This window comes from Puntigrus tetrazona, chromosome 7 (genome assembly GCF_018831695.1).
Source record: "Puntigrus tetrazona isolate hp1 chromosome 7, ASM1883169v1, whole genome shotgun sequence".
Classification (NCBI taxonomy): domain Eukaryota; kingdom Metazoa; phylum Chordata; class Actinopteri; order Cypriniformes; family Cyprinidae; genus Puntigrus; species Puntigrus tetrazona.
The window spans coordinates 11,907,976-11,925,975 of NC_056705.1; the positions used below are offsets into that span (position 1 = coordinate 11,907,976).

The 18,000-nt window shown below is 34.4% G+C and overlaps 3 protein-coding genes across 3 annotated transcripts; all 3 read right to left on the bottom strand.

Moving 5' to 3' along the window:
* Positions 1-6,601: 6,601 nt before the first annotated feature.
* LOC122347840 lies at positions 6,602-8,908 on the bottom strand. The gene is made up of 6 exons (XM_043243093.1): positions 8,844-8,908; positions 8,304-8,651; positions 8,115-8,162; positions 7,859-8,011; positions 7,708-7,760; positions 6,602-7,162 (listed from the first exon to the last, which is right to left on the bottom strand). The coding sequence occupies exons 1-6, from the start codon at positions 8,884-8,886 to the stop codon at positions 7,037-7,039; spliced, it is 771 nt and encodes a 256-aa protein (XP_043099028.1). The 5' UTR covers positions 8,887-8,908; the 3' UTR covers positions 6,602-7,036.
* A 680-nt stretch (positions 8,909-9,588) lies between these two features.
* Positions 9,589-11,267, bottom strand: LOC122347842. Its single transcript, XM_043243095.1, has 5 exons — positions 11,223-11,267; positions 10,769-11,119; positions 10,275-10,427; positions 10,109-10,146; positions 9,589-9,812 (listed from the first exon to the last, which is right to left on the bottom strand). The coding sequence occupies exons 1-5, from the start codon at positions 11,263-11,265 to the stop codon at positions 9,705-9,707; spliced, it is 693 nt and encodes a 230-aa protein (XP_043099030.1). The 5' UTR covers positions 11,266-11,267; the 3' UTR covers positions 9,589-9,704.
* Positions 11,268-13,780: 2,513 nt separating this feature from the next.
* On the bottom strand, positions 13,781-15,667 carry nitr12 (novel immune-type receptor 12). The gene is made up of 6 exons (XM_043243091.1): positions 15,558-15,667; positions 15,086-15,439; positions 14,635-15,009; positions 14,432-14,560; positions 14,082-14,128; positions 13,781-14,009 (listed from the first exon to the last, which is right to left on the bottom strand). The coding sequence occupies exons 1-6, from the start codon at positions 15,598-15,600 to the stop codon at positions 13,881-13,883; spliced, it is 1,077 nt and encodes a 358-aa protein (XP_043099026.1). The 5' UTR covers positions 15,601-15,667; the 3' UTR covers positions 13,781-13,880.
* Between the last annotated feature and the right edge of the window lie 2,333 nt (positions 15,668-18,000).

Below are 18,000 nucleotides of genomic sequence, written 5' to 3' on the forward strand. Positions count from 1 at the left end.
AATATATATGAAGAAATATATTATTCTGTGTATTTAGGAGACTGAGATACTGCCACTCATCCTTCATTCAGTGGTCATTATTGATGTGTGTCAATATGTTATATGACATCTTCAGGTAACCTTTGGCCTTATAGATGTCCTCTGGTAATAAACTATTATGTGTATTTCAGAATAATGATACAGAGTAGCTTCCAATCAGTCATTATGTGGTCAGTCTATATTGTATTGTATGTCGTGTCATTTGGCACTTTACTGTGGACCTATCGGAGCATAGGTAAAATTTCTTATTACTTGGGTAATGTCATATATTTCTGTGTGTTTTACATGAGGGAAATCTGCCTATGGATACAGATACGTACCTCCAACAGATCATGGCATCTTTTGAGTTGAACTGTAGAGTATAAATATGAAAAATATCTAGATTTTGAATCCTGTGCCGGACAAAAAAAAAAAAAATAATAACAATAAAAGCAAAACGTGTAAAAAAGAAGAAAATAAGCATATATGAAAAGGCATAATTTATTTTAATGTCATTAATCCTTGAGGCCCTACCTCAGATTTTGTATTTATGTATAGAAATGCAATTTGAATCATAGTATCTTTGCCAATAATACAATAAAAGACCATATTTATCATAAAGTGTATAACCTCTTAATCAATAAATAAATGTTAATGTTTTCAACTCCAGTTGTGTTCTTATATGCCTGAGGTGTTTTGAGTAATATTTTTGTTCACAAACACACATGCACACATACTGTACAAATGTACACGAGCCTCACAAGACAAAATAGTTGCAGTCAAAAAAGTACACTGAAAATAGTTTTTAACATTTTAAATGAAACAAAGAGTATGTCTTAAAAGGAAACACTATGTTAATCATTCTACTTCAAAATGTCACATTTAATTCAGCCTGTTGCATGCTGTTACTTTGTAATTATTTATTATTTTAGTGGTAATTTCTGAGTAAAAAGTGTTTTTCATTAGTACACAAGAACCTGATCAAAAACTGGTTACATTTTCTGATGCATTAAACAACAGAAATATCATATTGAAGCAGTCAGTTGGGCATGACATTGCAGATTGTTCTAGTACACGGCACAAATTATACAGGTCAAAAATGGCATTTAGCATTTTAATTGTTAGAAATAAATCTTCTTTGTATTGGTTATACTCCACAATTATTTTTTAAATGATCATTTCTCACAGCATTTCTCTCTTCTGATTGTGAGCAAATGTTAATGCTCCTCTGTTTTTGACTGAAAAATGAAAGAACATTATCAGCTATTAAATATTTGTTTTTAAAGCAAATGTGGAAAAGGTAGAAAATATCTAACATTTTGACTTGACTGTGACATGCCTGAAATAATGACAAAAGTGAGACTAGAAAAACAAAGACTGGGCATGCTTCGAAAACACCAGTATAGGCGGCAAATAAATATGACCTGCTCTATGCTTCTTTAGGATGTCACACAGAATGACATTGAGAAGTATTGACACCACTATGGTTGTCATCAGTGCTGGTTGAACACAGACAGACTCCTTCTCTATTCTATATCTCTATTCTGGCAACACTTTACAATGATGTCTCATTTGTTAACATGAGTTGCATTTGCTGGCATCATCAAACAGTAAAAGAAAACAAAACCATTTTCACTATGTTTATGTTAGTTTAATAAAAATTACAATTACTGTGTTACTACAAATACTATGTTAACGCTAGTTCAATAAACGTTTATTGTAATGCTATGCTTTAATTATTAACAAAACAGAAAATGCTAAATTAGTAAATCTTGAAATTGATATTAAGATTAAATTATAACACCTGCAAAAGTATGCTGTGTAAAAAGCAAACATGTTTTTTATTTTATTTTAATTGAAAAAACAAATTAGAATATAAGAAAATACCTAATTCAATGTGCTATTTCTTTGTGATTCTTTGTGAAATTTGCAGGCAATTTCTGAGTGAATCATTTCAAATTGAATCTTGCACAAGTTATTTTCATTGTACATTGTTACGCTGCTTAAAAAAATAGTGAAGCATTTATAAGTAAAAATGTTCATGATAAATGTTCGTATACTTACGTTGTTTAAGGACAAGACATATGAAGTATAATCTAATGTTGGAGGTTGAATTGAAATGTGACAGGTGTGATCTTATTTTCCTGTGCCTTTTCTCTTTAATGCACATTTATTTATTCATTGTGTTTAAAGGTGGTTCACACAGCAGCATTAAATTAGATCTGCATATGCTGCATCTGTTTATGCATTTGTAAAGCATTTAGCATTATAACACGTTATTCTCCAGCGAGAGGCATTCAGAGTCCTCGCTGAAACACAGAGTTCTGTCCGGTGCACCCGTGCTCTCGTGAATCATCGTCATAAACATATACAGCTTTTTGAGAGCATACTTAAGACAGCGACAGCTCTAATGTTCTTTGATGTTGATAATGGTCTTTGTTTGCATCCTGAAAAACTGAATCTCATCGATTAAGTAAAATAATGAAATAATTAGTAACTTAGAATGTTTTTTTTCCTGAGTAAAGTGTTGAATTCAGTCATTTATTTATGGTTTATGATGTGCACAGTTAATAGATTGCACTAACAGCTTTTAGCCCTAACCTTAACTTATGCACTTCGCCATATTCAGTAAGTTTCAAGATCTGTGAACAAAGTGTTTATTTTTTAATTCATTACCACTGTGTGACCTTTTGAGTCTCAAACTGTCTGTGCGGGCGCTTACCAGGAAATTAACAACTGCATAAAAAAGGCCGGCAATGGTAGCAGTTGTCATTGCTCTGCAATCCAGCGGTGTTGTCTTGAAGGGTGAAATGAAGTGAAAAGCGCTTCCGAAAGCAGTGTTTGTTTGTGGTTGTGGGGAGCAGCACAGAATATGCGTTTCTGCGTCAACTTCTTAAACCGAAGCCTGTGAAATCCTCGGTTCAAAACTCTGAAGCACTCCAAAAGCAAGACTCACATTGTGTCTTTCAAGACGCAACATTGAGTTTGCCAGATGCAATGTCGTGAACGCCTTTTAGGAGAAAAAGCTCTTTTAGTGCGCTGAGGTGCATAGGAGGTGGTCCTTGCAGACAACAGAGAGGTTGAGAGAGAAGTAGGAGAGAGAAGAGAAAAGCTGAATACCCGCTGCTCATTTATACTATAAGCACATGCCAGTGTGAATTGGCTTGTTTTAATACATTCAAAGTGGATTGGAATTATTTGTTAACAATACTGTTATAACAATCAAATATTCAATTAAATATTAAATACGAAATCAATCATTTTTTTACAGCTGTGTATACAACCTGCGTCTGCTCATCTTTTAAAACATACATTTGTATTTTACCAAGTTTATGACTTCGGTCAAATATTTGGCTCCTTGATGTGTCTGAAAAAGTGACAAAAGCACGATTTGAATGATAATTAAAAATTGTGCATATGAAATCCCAGCAGGCTGAAAGGTTCTCTGAATTGTACCTGTTTTTTGTAGATACAGGATGATGTTGAGAAGTATCGACACCACAGTGACTGGCACCAGTGTGAGCAGAGAATAGACATAAAAATACACCTACCACAAGACAAAATCTACATTATGGTGATATCACACAATAATAATTCTTTAAAGCACAAAGAAGAAAAAAATAACTATAAGTCATTTTTCTATAAGGGGTGTGCTATGTAGGGATATGATTATAAAATAATGTATCTATTGACTATTTTTTGTCAGTACCATTTAGTAAAATATAAGTGAGCTTACTCCACTGGTCTTCTTTTTCCTTAACTTGCCCGTTTCCTGTAAACAAGGCAAATATTTTTAATAAATAATAATCATTACCGACACCACCACCGCCATTATCATTATCTCAAAGACCTTTTTTCTAGGACTACTTTACTTACATGCAAGTGATTAATGCGTTACGTAACTTTCTCTGCTTACCATTAAAATGCTCTTCAAGCATCAGTCTTGTTCCATTACCAAAAAACATTGTTTTAAAAATAATCATCCCACAGTAGTGCAGAGCGATGTCTGTTTGCTGGATGTTCAGTATCGAGAGATTGAAGCTGAGCTGGTTCCATGTTAATCTATACTTTGAAGACTCCCGAAAGTTTTCTCCAATTCCTATGGCAGTTTGGCCTGATTCAGTCAAAGCCACAGGAGCTAGAGCGGAACTGTTTGATCATTTCGACCAGAACGCTTTAAAGTGTCCTTCGTCCGGTGTGAAGCACTGAAGAGTTGTAGTGTTCACAGGCTGAACTGTCACCGCTGACTCCGGTTGAATCACCTGCGGTAAAATGCCCGCAGCAAATACACCTAAACATTAAATGCAATAAATAAATTGTAACTACCTTCGCCATCAGCAGTCTCAGTCCTTAGGCTGCGTACGGTACACACGCACGAATAACTGCGTTGGTGTCAGAAAGTAATTTGTCAGAGGTTTAAAAAAAAAAAAATCATACTCACACAGGTTAAGTATAATGCATGTGATGTATGTTAATTTAGTCATCTTGACTGATTTGTAGAAGACACAGGCCTTTCTACAGGACAAAAGATTAAATTTGAATGGGTTATGTTGGGGTGGAGGTTTTTTGTGCATATTAAGCAACTTGACCGCTTTTGATTTAACCACATCTTCCTGTCATGTGGTCTAACCTTGTCATTTATTGGGTTGATTTAAAGGGCCCCTTTGAGATATCGAGCACTCTAAAGTTTCACCAAATAAATAAGTTTACAATACTTTGCAGAACAAACCTCTCTTCCACGAAAAACACACATGTCCTTAAGGGTTAAAAAAAAATACTTTAAACGTAGCTGAGGTCTTATGGAGAGTTTGTAAGACGTATGAAACATCTGGGTTTAGGTTCTCAAGACTTGCCTTTCTGATTCAGACGATTTATGATTTACATGATCTTGAGTCTCAGTGAATCTGCTTCCGGTGTCGTCCTATGATCAACTGATCATTTTTCATTCTTGTGAACGCTCATTTTCAGTCGGTTTGTGATGTTTTCTTTTCTTTTTGTCTTTACTGCACGTTGATATCATAATACAAATGAAAAAAGGAACACATGTCCAGTGTTATTTAATGAATCGTATTAATAACCAGTCATTGTTCCAATAACATCTTACTCTCAAAATTACATTTATATGTATTACATAGTCTAGAAATGACATTTATTCTGTAAAACATCTCTACGAAAGAACCGGTGCCCCCTGTGTGCGGTCATTGGAAAAACACAAAACATCTCCCTGCTGTCAAAGCACTGAAGAACAACTTTCAAATTTACCTATATTAAGTAAAAGCTTATTTATTCTTGTAAATTCTAGCTCAGTAGGTACTGTAGCAGTTTCCTTAGTCTGGCAATTGCAGGTTAGACCTGTTTCTTGAGTAGAATTTCACTCCAACGGGAATTAAACCGGTCCTCCAGGAGCATGACTTAAAATCACATCGCCTCCTGTTGGTGATGTGATTTTTAGTTTAAAAACAATGGTAGTTGAAAATAAATAAATATTAACATCTGATATTACAAATGGGCCTTAGCAAGATGCTTTGACAAATATGAAATATGGAATGAACTTTCTTTTTTTACTTGCACTTTCATGTAAAGAGCATCTAGTTAAATGAGCTGTTAGCAAGTTAAAGTGCAAAATCCTATTAACGCACCATATTTTGAACCAGAGCAAAAACACCTATGTATGTTGATTTGGTATAATATGTGCTTCAATAATTACTATTACTATAATGTTAATTACTATAATGGAGGTTTGCTTGGTAATGCTGGAGGAGAAACTCTAAATATAGATCATAGCTGTCTGCATGTTTGTGTTTCACTGCAATAAGAAACTTTTACCCACAGAGATCTGAGCGCGCTTAAGGCCGCTTGTTTATTCTGTTGCTTTCAGAAACAATACCTGACCAACAGACCTGACCAGGAAGGGGCAGCCTGGGCAGGTTCTGTGGAACCCTGGCGCAGAAGGAGGCGTTCGGAGGGGCCCGGCCGAGCGCTGTGCAACGGATACATAGTCTTATATGTATTTAGTGATGTATGTCTGTTTCTGAAACCAGTAGTCAATGTGTGAAGAAAAATAGTATTGCAGTTGCACACGTTAAAATTTTACTGTGAAAAAAATGCAGTGAGATTTCAAAAATATATACTAATAAATACACCTCCGGGATTTTCACTGCACCTGTTTCTCTTGTGCTTACCTGCCGCATACAATATATATATATATATATATATATATATATATAGCATTAAAAAAGTTAATTTCTTATAAAAAAAAAGCATTTTGATTCAAATTTAAGTTATTGTCATCTGTGACTTAACACCTCACTTAAAAGCAAGGGGTATTTTGTCTGTGGTAATGGAAAGTCATGTGAAAGTCTTGCAGTGTGATGGTGTTTGTGTGGTTGAGAGATGAGTCGGGGGTCAGTCTGGTGGGTGGAAAACATTCAGACTGATGCTCTTGCACGCTACCATGTGCACATGCTGGTACGCAGATACTCAAGAAACCTTTGATGTGTTTTAAACAGTTTATGCAAAACACAATAATCAGATTTAAACAATGTTGTTGTTTTTTTTTTACATTTATTTAAATTGTCATAAGTCATATTTTCAGTATTCATAATGATCAGGCTATGCTTCTTCTGCTTGCTGTAATAAATTGTTGTCATATGTGAGCATAATGGTAAGTTTTAATAATTTGTACCGTTTTGTTGTGTATATTTACAGTTTTGTAATCTGGTTTCTCTTCAGAACGTCTCATTCTACACTAAACAGCTTCTTCCTGTCAGGGTCTTTATAGGAAATGAGATCGTTCGCAACCCCTGCATCTTGAGAGAGGGCCTACTTACGTCTTATTTACAGAGAACATGAACATATGTAAATTACACTTCCAAATAAGTTTGATCTTTACAATTTTTTTGCATTAAAAATATGAAACATTGCAGAGCACACATATACATTAGCAATAGAGTATAAATATTAGAGTCTTTATGAATATTTGGATCTGAAACATTACAATATAGGGTACAATATTTGATCATGTGCCAGTTTTAGACTGTCTAGTGGCAGAATACACAACATCTGTATCCTCTGTACGTCGGGCTGGTCTTCTGGATTTGTGTTTTGAGAATTGCAGAGCTGCATACACTGACGAATAAGGCTCCTGCAACAGATTAAAAAGGTTATTTAGCAACATTTAAAAACAAAATTGAGTCAGAAAAAATCAGATACAACAAAATAATTTATGTATATATATATTTCAGTTTATACCATTACAAATTTTTGTGCTTTATTTTTACTTTTTATTATTTACATTTTTAATCCCTAATATAGAGCAAAATTATTTAAATGAATTAAAAGTATTAAATTCAATTAAATTATTTCAACTATGCAGACCTTTTTAAAAACATGGTTAGAGCTAATAAAGCCACGCGGGTTGTGTCCAAAACAATCTTAAGAAACATTTCACATGAAGAATGTTAGATGCCAAAGAGATATTAAAATATTAAAAATAATTGATGGTTCATATCTATTCTCAGTATTAAAATTTCAATTGTGTATATTTTCACATTTAAATCTTTCTGCACATTTTCTATACATCAGGTCAAAGATTTTCTTTTCTGATTTTAGAGGGATGATGAGGGGGGCTTTAACTTTTTGTTTATGGTTAATTTTTTTTTGCTTTGATATTTTTATCAATAAGTTTACCTCATGGTGTTGTGTTTCACGGCTCTCAGCATCCGCTGCGACAGAAATCGAGACTAAAAAGAGGTTTAGTTATTTCACTGCACAATTATTATATCCATACTGCAATGCATATTGCAATGCCATATTCTGAACCGTATAAATGCACTGTTACCTTTTCCCTGTGCGTTTCTGTTCCAGATCTGAATGATGAGCGCGGTGAGCAAAATGACGGCAACAATAAAAATAATGCCACCAAAAATAAAGGTCATCTTATAAAAGATGTTTTCAGAACAATCTCTTGTTGAAATCGGCCTTTTGTTCACATCTGTTCAAATTAAATTACATTTTACTTTAACAAATCACCATGCAGATCAAAGCATTATTGTACAGTATATTAATGTTATGATTGTATGAATGATGATAAACACCTTTATTGGTATTTTCTGTTTTATTCTGCAGTGGTGTATCTCTCCTCTCTGTGCAATAAAATTCAGATTTTAAATATATTTAGTCATTAGTAATTCAACATTTAAAAAATTATCCGCAGATGTGATTTATTTTTTGTTATATTTTGCTGCTAGATGTGGAGCAGGAAAAAAATCCTAAGGACAGATTACCTTTAATTTCTAGCTGTGTTCCATCACCAAATGCCATAACATGTTTCTCCCAACCACAGAAGTACAGACCAGAATCAAAATCATCCACATTTAGGATTCGTAGAGAGGTATTTTCACTGTGCAATGACATCAGCATACGATTTTGTTGAAAACCGTTTAAATAATTAGTATGTAGTTCCTTCAGCTCAAAGGTTATCAGCATGTATACAATGGCAATAGGTACAGAACTCTTTGTTTGCTTGAACCAGTGTACGTTCTTTCCAGTGCCTGAGTTGTGTTGACACCAAATAGTGACATTCTCTCCCGGCTGAGCTGACAAATTTTCTATCTGCGACGCTTTAAGCAAACCTAAAATCCACAGAGGAATAACAGTGTTTTCATATGTATGCTTAAAGTCGTAACAAAAAATGCTGCCCAAAAAGTCCCGCAACATTGTAAAGCTCATAGAACTATTTCACACCTAATGTTTAGAAGCGGCTATTGAATTAATCATTCGTTAATCTTCCATAATTTAAGTAATTATAGTGTAGTAAAGCTTACCCGTGCCGCAGATCAACAGTGCTGAAAATACTATATGCACCATTGCACAGCAGTCCTGAATCAGACTAGAACCAACGAGGAAATTAAGATGAGGAAATAAATGTTGTTTTATGTGAGGGGGTGTGGCTTATACCTACATCAAACTATGACAGACCTGTCAATCAACAGACAAGTACACGACTACTAGTGCCAGCTTAAAAAAAGAACATTCATCATCGATCAGATATTTATACATACATTTACTGCTTTAGCTCTCTGTAGTATCCATATCACACTTTTGAGAATAAATGGTTCCAAAGCAGCCAAGAACTAAAGCATGTTCACATTTTTATCTTAATTGATAAACTGTGAAAATTGATAAACAGCCTAACCATTTAAATGAAGGCGAATGAAAGCGACAGCCCAGGCTCCACGAAAACATGTGACATAACTATATAGAACGGCTATTTAGATATTAGTGAGCAAACTTTCGTTTGCATGTATAATAAGCAGTGTGACGCTTTAAGGAGCAACCAAACGAGTTGCAACCTAAACCTCTGATGTTTACTTCTTATCTCAACCTAAATTCAAGGGTTTTGTGTAAAGGTGTCAGATTGAAAGTATCGCAACCAAATGTTTTATATATATATATTTTATTATTATTATTATTATTTATTTTACTTTACTCAAACAATATTACACTTCAACATCACACATATACATCTGGATACACTCAGAAGTATGTACATATCTAAATGCCCCCATATTTGCATAAATTCATTATATATGTTGCGTACATATAATAAAAAAAATAATGATGCTGTTTAGCTGTTAAACAATAAGCGATAATTCATTGAAATATGTATGAAAATGTTTCCTTTTTCAATTAGTATCAGCGTGAACAGCAGTTGTGTCCACTTTCTGTCGTCCTGCCGTTTTGAGTCTCTTGTTTGAAAAATGCACAGCAGCATATACCACTGAATCATTTTTCTGCAAAGAAGTAATAAAACACGTTTCAAGATTCTAATCCAGGTGATCATACGACAACATCAGTTTTATTCCTTTTCTTTATACCTTCAAAATACATTCTACGGCATTATAATATTTATGTCATCAACAGCCAACAGAATTACAAATGACGTTGTTCAGATGGAGTCATAGCATGATAATAATAAAACCGATATAGCAATAATTAATGTGCAGCAATTAATTTAGGTAAGGCAATTAAATATTTAGTTCTTTAAAATCAAAAAATGTGTTTCCATTAGGTGAAGCTGAGAGTGTACCTTGTCATTACGTTGTTGCGCTCGACTTTCATAGACGGCTACAAAGCAGAAAAAAATACAATCAGTTGCTTTTATGCGATAATGAGAGAATTAAAAAGCCATAACACCAAAGCCATTTTTAATATTCACTCCACATTTTTTTTTACTTAATGTGTAAAGAGTTGACCTTTTTTATGCTTCTGTCGTCTGTGTTCCCTGATAATCATCAAAATAAGAGGAATAATACATGTGAAAAAAATGATTCCACCAAACAGGAGGGTCAGTTTAAAATAGATGTCTCCAGAACACTCCTCAGTAGATAAAGATGATTTCTTATGTTCTGTAAAGAGCGGATATCATTTCAAAATTCAAATACATTTTAAGTGACGCCACAAAGAACACATTTTATACTTATTTCATTTGAATAAACATATTAAACAAGAACATTGATGTATTAATCATGCGGTTTTAATTTTAATATTAAAGGAAAAATAACATACCATTTTTTAAGGTTTCTGTGTAATTTTTCTCTAAAATGAAAGTTGGCCAGGATAAGTCATTTACGACTGTGGCACTAACAAAGGTATTTAAATTACCTTTGTAGTGAGAAATGAGAAAAAAAGAGCTATTAATAAGATTTGAACGTTAGAGTATATTGAAAGAGGTTTAAGACATTTTTACCTTTCACTTGAAGGCTTGTACCGTTGCCAAATTTCACGTAATATCCTGCCTCTCCACAAAAGTAAAAGCCAGAATCAGACATTTTCACTCGACTAATTGTTAGGGAGGTATTTTTGCTGAACAGATTCATAACCATGTGGTCTTTTGTGAAATTGTTGAAATAATTTGGCTCAACTTTCTGAAGACTTTGGGTGTATAACATCCACACAATAGCAATGGGCACTTCACCGTCTGTTTGTTTGAACCAGTACAGATTTCCAGAAACATAAATATTGTGTTCACACCACATCGTGACACTTTGTCTTGGATGAACCTGTATAGCTGCTATCGAAAACATATCTTGAAGGAAACCTGAAGTAATAGCACACACCAAAACAATATCATTACCTTAAAATAATTAATAAATTGAAATAAATATCTGCCCATATTGTTCATGGTAATAAATAATTCTTACCCGTACCAAAGAGCATTAAAACTGCAGCTGCAATGCGTAACATTTCTGCACTGAGTCAAACCTGAACTGAAGAGGAAATTAAATATACCAAATATTTAAGGAGGAGGAGTGGCTTTTGCTTCAGGAACTTTGGTAGACCAATGAAATGGCCAGTCAGGGTTATACTCATATTTGATAGTTGTGATACAGGAAATTAGTTTTTAGTGCTCTGAAAACATTTATTTAATAAATGAATAATTTAGAAACATATTATTCGATAAGTAAAGGTAATATCTTACAGCAACAGCTAAAGGTATACATTTGTTCTAATTGTGTCATTTAATATATTATTCATGCAGTATTCATAAATGGTCATATAGATAGATAGATAGATAGATAGATAGATAGATAGATAGATAGATAGATAGATAGATAGATAGATAGATAGATAGATAGATAGATTTAAGCATGTTGTGGGATGCCTGCTATATTTAATTTGCAATGCATTTTTCGTAGTTCATCTATATGATATTATTGGGGTCATTTTCCTAGAAACCTAAAAGATTTTCACACTATGCTTTCAAACCCAAATAACCCACTGAATGCCATTTACTGTGTTTCTTGTACACCAGATTGCAAGTCGTATGATGCAATATGTATAATATTACACTCTTTCAGTGAAAATAACTCAAGCAGATTAATATCCCCCATACAGCCCCCTAGTGGTTTTCACAATCATTTCCAGTGGTTCTAGATTACTAAATTGTTTGATAATGACAAAGTCTTGAATCAGATAAAACATATTTTGCACATAGAAGACAAAACATTATGTAGTATTTTACACAATGTTGATAGATACAATAGAAAATGATCATATTACATGGCAATTCTTAATCAGCATGACACTGACGTTAAGGTAGTCTTTTCTTTTTTTGTGATGTACAGATTAAAACAGCAGGAGGAGCAGATACAGAAAACCAAACAAGGCATTATAGAGCTAAGCCCCATACTTGTATACCGCCGACTCAGAAGGACCTAGAGCTAGACAGGGAGAACCGTTGCAAAACAAAGGACCAGAAGAAGGCGAACTAAAATAATAAAATAAAAGCCAAAGGCAAAAACACACAAAGCCAAAGCCATGTGCTGACATTTGCTCTGTGTTCAGTTCTGAGCTGGTTCCCGGATTAAAGAAAAATCTTAAATTCTAGGTTAATTATAATGCATGTGATGTATGATCATTTAGTCATCTTAACTGATCTGTAGAAGACCACACCATTCTGCAGGACAAAAGATCAATCTTAAAAGGGTTATACATTGAGTGTTGGGGTGAAGACTGTGCACATTATACAACCTGACTGCTTTAGCCACATCTTGCTGTCATGTGGTCTAAAGTGTCACTTTTTTGCACTTTGTTGTACCTGTCTAAACTGCATTATTTTTTAATTCGGCAAATCACTACATTCCAACTTATCATTTGTAGTATATATAAAGAGCCATGGCATGGCCCAACAAAAACATAACAAAGTTTCAGTACACCTTTTAGCTTAAGTATAAATAAATGTATACATTTAAGTTATAATTTAAATGTTTTGATCAATATTCGTTTTTTTATTAGTCTCTTGAAAACTACCTTAGCTGGCTAAATTCCTTCCTAGCTTTTTTCATGCCCACTTGATCTCAGGACCTCTAGTACAAACTTGAAATTATTGTATAAATGAGGCTGGATTGAAAACATTTGAGTTCTTGAACTGCATTTTGAGATTATCTGCGTCACCTTTGCAATTTCTATTCTCAACAGCCAGGGGGAGTCAAATAGACAAACTGCACAGTCCAGTGAAACACCGCTTCAGCTGGCTCACATAGGGTTATTTGTGTATAATAAACCTTGATTTAAAGGAACCTTCCTTTTTTTGGAAGTGGGCTCATTCTCCAACTCCCCTAGAGTTAATAAGTTGAGTTTTACAGTTCTGGAATCCATTCAGCCGATCTCAGGGTCTGGCGATAGCACTTTTAGCATAGCTTAGCATAGACCATTGAATCCGATTAGACCAGTAGCATCATGTATAAAAATTACCAAAGATATCCTATTTAAAACTTGACTCTTAAGTAGTTTTACAGTGTACTAAAACCGGCCGGAAATTAAAGATTGTGATTTTCTAGACTGATATGACTAGGAACTATGCTCTCATTCTGGCGTAATAATTAAATAGGAAACATATCGAAACTCTTTGGTCATCTTTTTACGCGATGCTACTGGTCTAATTGGATTCAATGATCAATGCTAAGCTATGCTAAAAGTGCTTTAAAAAGTAAAAAGTACTTAAAAGTTTTTATTCGGGGTATGTTAAGCTTGTGTTGTATATTGTGCCCAGGCATACAAGTATTGTTGTATATTTTACAATATGTGAGTTTTGCTTTACTGATCAATAATATAAGAAATCTTTTAGTAAAAAAAGAATAAGACTGTGAGCAATTTTATTTCTAATTTTTTTTTCCCACCAATGGATTTAAATGTCTTTACCTTATGTTTTACTATATAAATGACTATAAACACTAAAATAGACAAATGTTTTTGGCATAATTTTTTATTAGCGCTCATAACAACACTCAGACACATCAAATATAACTAGTACACACATAAAGGACAGTATTATTTTATCATGTTATATCACAGTTATGTTATTTAATACTAGAGCATCTAGCAGTGGAATATACAACATGTGAGTATGAGCTTTTTTCAGTCTCATGTATGTTTGAGTTTCTTCCAGAGAAATGTACTGCTGCGTAGCTCAACTCCCCCGCTGCACCCTAAAGATAACCACAAAGTATACACGTAAATAAAACATAAAATATAATAAATATAGTTCATTTAAATTGTACCTCATCAGCAGGAGACGAAGATCGTGCTGTTTGCAATGGCTGTGTGTCTGTAATAGAATATGAACTTTTCATTTCAACTTTTAAGAAAAACTAAAAGTATATAAAATCTTAATATTTGCATGTTTTGATATGTATGTGCATGTGCTGCATGCATGTGCTCCAAAATAAACTTCTCTCATTTATATTGCAGTGATAAAATAAGAATTCATCATATTTTACAATTGAACATTTTTTTAATTAAGGTGGATCTCTATCAAAGTCAGTGTCAGTAACGCTCTAATAATCAAGATTATCATATAAGATCATCAGCGAATATTCTGATATTAATACATGATATGAAAATGGCTTACCAGAAAATGTTTTTTGCCGTTTTTGTACTCTCTTATATAGAAGGACAGCGATGATCACCAACCACAAGATATTTGCTGCTACCAAAACTGGGACTTTTAAGTCAGTCCAGGTGAACTCAGAAATCGGGTCTAAGATTAAAACAGGTCTAAATGAAAAATTTCAATTGAAATTTAATTTGATCTATCATATGTATTTTTCTCACCTCCGGTTTCAAGCTTACTTCCATCTCCAAACAGTATCTCTCCGCACGTGGCCACAGCGCAGTAGTACGTCCCAGCATCGGTTAAACTGAGGTGCTTCTTGGGGAGATTGTAGATACAGGACTTTTGTGAATCTTTCTCAGAGCTCTTCTCACATTGATCATTCATATTTTCATGCTTGTAAATGAGTCCTGGATGCGTGTCTCCCGATTCATGTCTAAACCAGTAGATGCTGTAATTTCCTGCAGATTTCTCAGTGATAACTGAACAGTGAAGATCCCCAGAGTCTCCCTGGTTAAACTCCCGTTCATTTACCTGAGCACTCGAGTCCATTGCGGACAAAAACTGCTTAATATGATGTTTTCTTGTATTTACCCCTGAAATGACAAAACTATTACATTATTTAGATGTTTAGAGATGTTTTTATTCATTGCAAGTAATTTGAGTGCTTACCTTTGTAGTTTAAAAACAGCCCGCTACTAAAAGTTATAAGATCATAATCACGGGCACCGCAGTAATAGATTCCAGTATCTGATGGCTTAGCATCGTTTATTGTTAGAGTGAAAAGATTTCCTCGCTTTAGAGCTATAAATCTCATTTCATTTTTGAAGTCTCCGTAAAATGTTGCTGTTAAAGCATCACCATAGAGAGTGAGGATGCATGTTGGAGCTTCTCCCGGGGATTGCTTGAACCAAGAGAAGTAGTTTTCATGGTCTTCAGATATCAAACACTCTAAAACCACATTTGTGCCCGCAGTGAAGGTCTCCAGGACTTTCTTTTGAAATACAACGGCAGATGCGATGATGCCTGAGAAGGAAAAAAGCAGACACGGTATCAGCAGAGCAGATCAGAATAAATATTTCCTAAATATTGTAATGTGAGAATTAGCTTTGCAGCACAAATCTCCCTTCCACAGCAAACACACCTGTCCTCAAGGGTAGAAAAAATATCAGAAGTACTTTAAACATAGTTGAGGTCCTCTGTGCATCATATGGAGTCTTTCTAAGGCATGTGGGTGTGAACCGTCTAGGTTAAGGGAAGTCAAGACTTTCCTTTCTGATTTAGATGACTGGTGATTGGCTGTTGTCATTTTTCCATTCAGGCCTTCTGTCCAAGACGTACAACAAGTGACGCAATCTTTTGTTCTCGTGATTGGAGCCTCTGTAAATCTTCTGGTGTCTCCTAGTGATCAACTGGTAATTTAATTCGGTTATAGTTTATTTTGATAGTCCATTTAAGATATTCTACTAAATATAAGTAACTTTGTACCCACATGCCAACTAATTCTCATTAATTTGTAACTACATGTCTACTAACTCTCAGAGTAGATTATTAGGGTAGATTTAGGGTTGATAGAATAAACTGATAATAACCCTGTCATGGCTATTGGACACACTTTGTTCGCTTTTTGATGCTTAATTGATTAATTTTGTCCTTAGAACATGTCCACTGACAATATTATACTGTAAAACATCTCAGCTAATGAACTGGTTCCCCCTATGTGCAGTCATTGGAAAAGCACAGGCTCAAAACACCTCCTTGCTGTCACACCACTACACGACAACTAGTCGTATATATTGGTGCCAATTTAGCAATTTTGCAACTAGAGTGAGGACTTCCCCACCCCCTTTGAGACTCTTTCAAAAGTTACGGGGCAACTTCTATGACAAACCTATCTCAGTTCTCATCTCTATATAGATCAATCAGATTGCCACTATGATGTCATCTAGTGACATTTAGGTACCAGTTTTAGCTATTTTTAACTGAAAGCAGTTGGCAGCGCTGCACGCGGTGCTTTCATACAGTCAAGTTCCCTCAAAATATCCCTCGAATTTATTTTAATGCAAATAAAAGTCTGAGCTTATATACTAGCAGTTTCTTCAGTTTAGTAATGTATATTACTGTAGGGATGTCCAGACCTGTTCCTGGAACGACACGCTCCGACCCTTATCAAACACAACTGAAGTGGAAAAAGTTGGTCGAAAACATACATTTACTCACAATCTGACCACCAACCGCAACTTTTCAGACTTTCAGAAGTCTCTTTAGCTAAACCGTCATCAAAGGCAGTGAGGGATGCATCTGTGCTACCTTCAAAAATTGGATTTGGATGTGATGCCTTCCTATCTTGAAACGCATCCTCTAAAGACAGCATGGAAACTTCCAAGCAAGTGTGTTAAAGCTGATTAGAGCTAATCGCTGCAGGATACCAGCCCTCCAAGAACAGGTTTGGACATCTCTCCTGTAGGTCATGTGATTTTGGACATTAGTTGAAAGCAAATGAATATTACATTTAATATTACAAATGGGCAACGTATTTTCTTTGAGCAATATGGTATATGGAATAAACTTTTGAATTTTGAACCACTGAAAAAAAAAAGTTGATTCAGTATATTGCAGAGTTGCATTATAGCCAATAATTACTATTTATGGAGGTTTGCTTGGTAATGCTGGAGGAGAAACTCTAAATATAGATCATAGCTGTCTGCATGCTTGTGTTTCACTGGAATAAGATGATGTGGAAACTTTTACCCACAGAGATCTGAGCGCGCTTAAGGCCGCTTGTTTATTCTATTGCTTTCAGAAACAATACCTGACCGCAACCAGAGCGCTGTGCAACAAATACATAGTCTTACACATATTCATAAGTCTGTTTCTGAAACCATTAGTGAATGTGTGAAAGGAACTAACACGTGGTCGGCATGCAGTTGCACACTTTAACCTTGCATTGTGATATAATTGCATTGAGAGAGCGGACTTTAAAAGACTATACTAAACATAAGGCATTTTGTTATATTAGATCTTTTTCGGTCATTTTTTCACAGGTCTTTTACGTGTATTTTGAATTACATGTTGCATTGTGCTGTCTTTTAGGGGTAAAAGAACATGTATGTAAACTAAATGGATAATGTCCCGGTACAATATCACCAGTCTTTTTTCATTTTGTTTTCTACAGATCATATTAAACATTAGTAAATTTTTAGATTTCATAAACGAGCATGGCTGGGGAAAAACTGTTTTTGAAAAGCGCATTCATTCATTTCTATCATTTGTTCGTATTTATTTTTTTTCCCCAAAATAAAAAAGACAACAGTTTAAGAAAATGCAGCTGCTGCCCACAACAGTGTTTTGAAAGACAGCAAAACATGAATTCAGTTTTTAAGTGCACTTCTCTTTTATTAATGCCATCAATACCATAATTTGTTCAATCTTGTCATTATAGATCCCTATCATTGCATTCTTCTACTTTATACTGTTCAGTGCTTTGATACAATCTGTCTTGTTAAAAGTGATATATAAATAAAAATGATTGATTGATTGATTTAAAAATTGATAAACATTAAAATGCGGAAACTTAGGAATAAAAA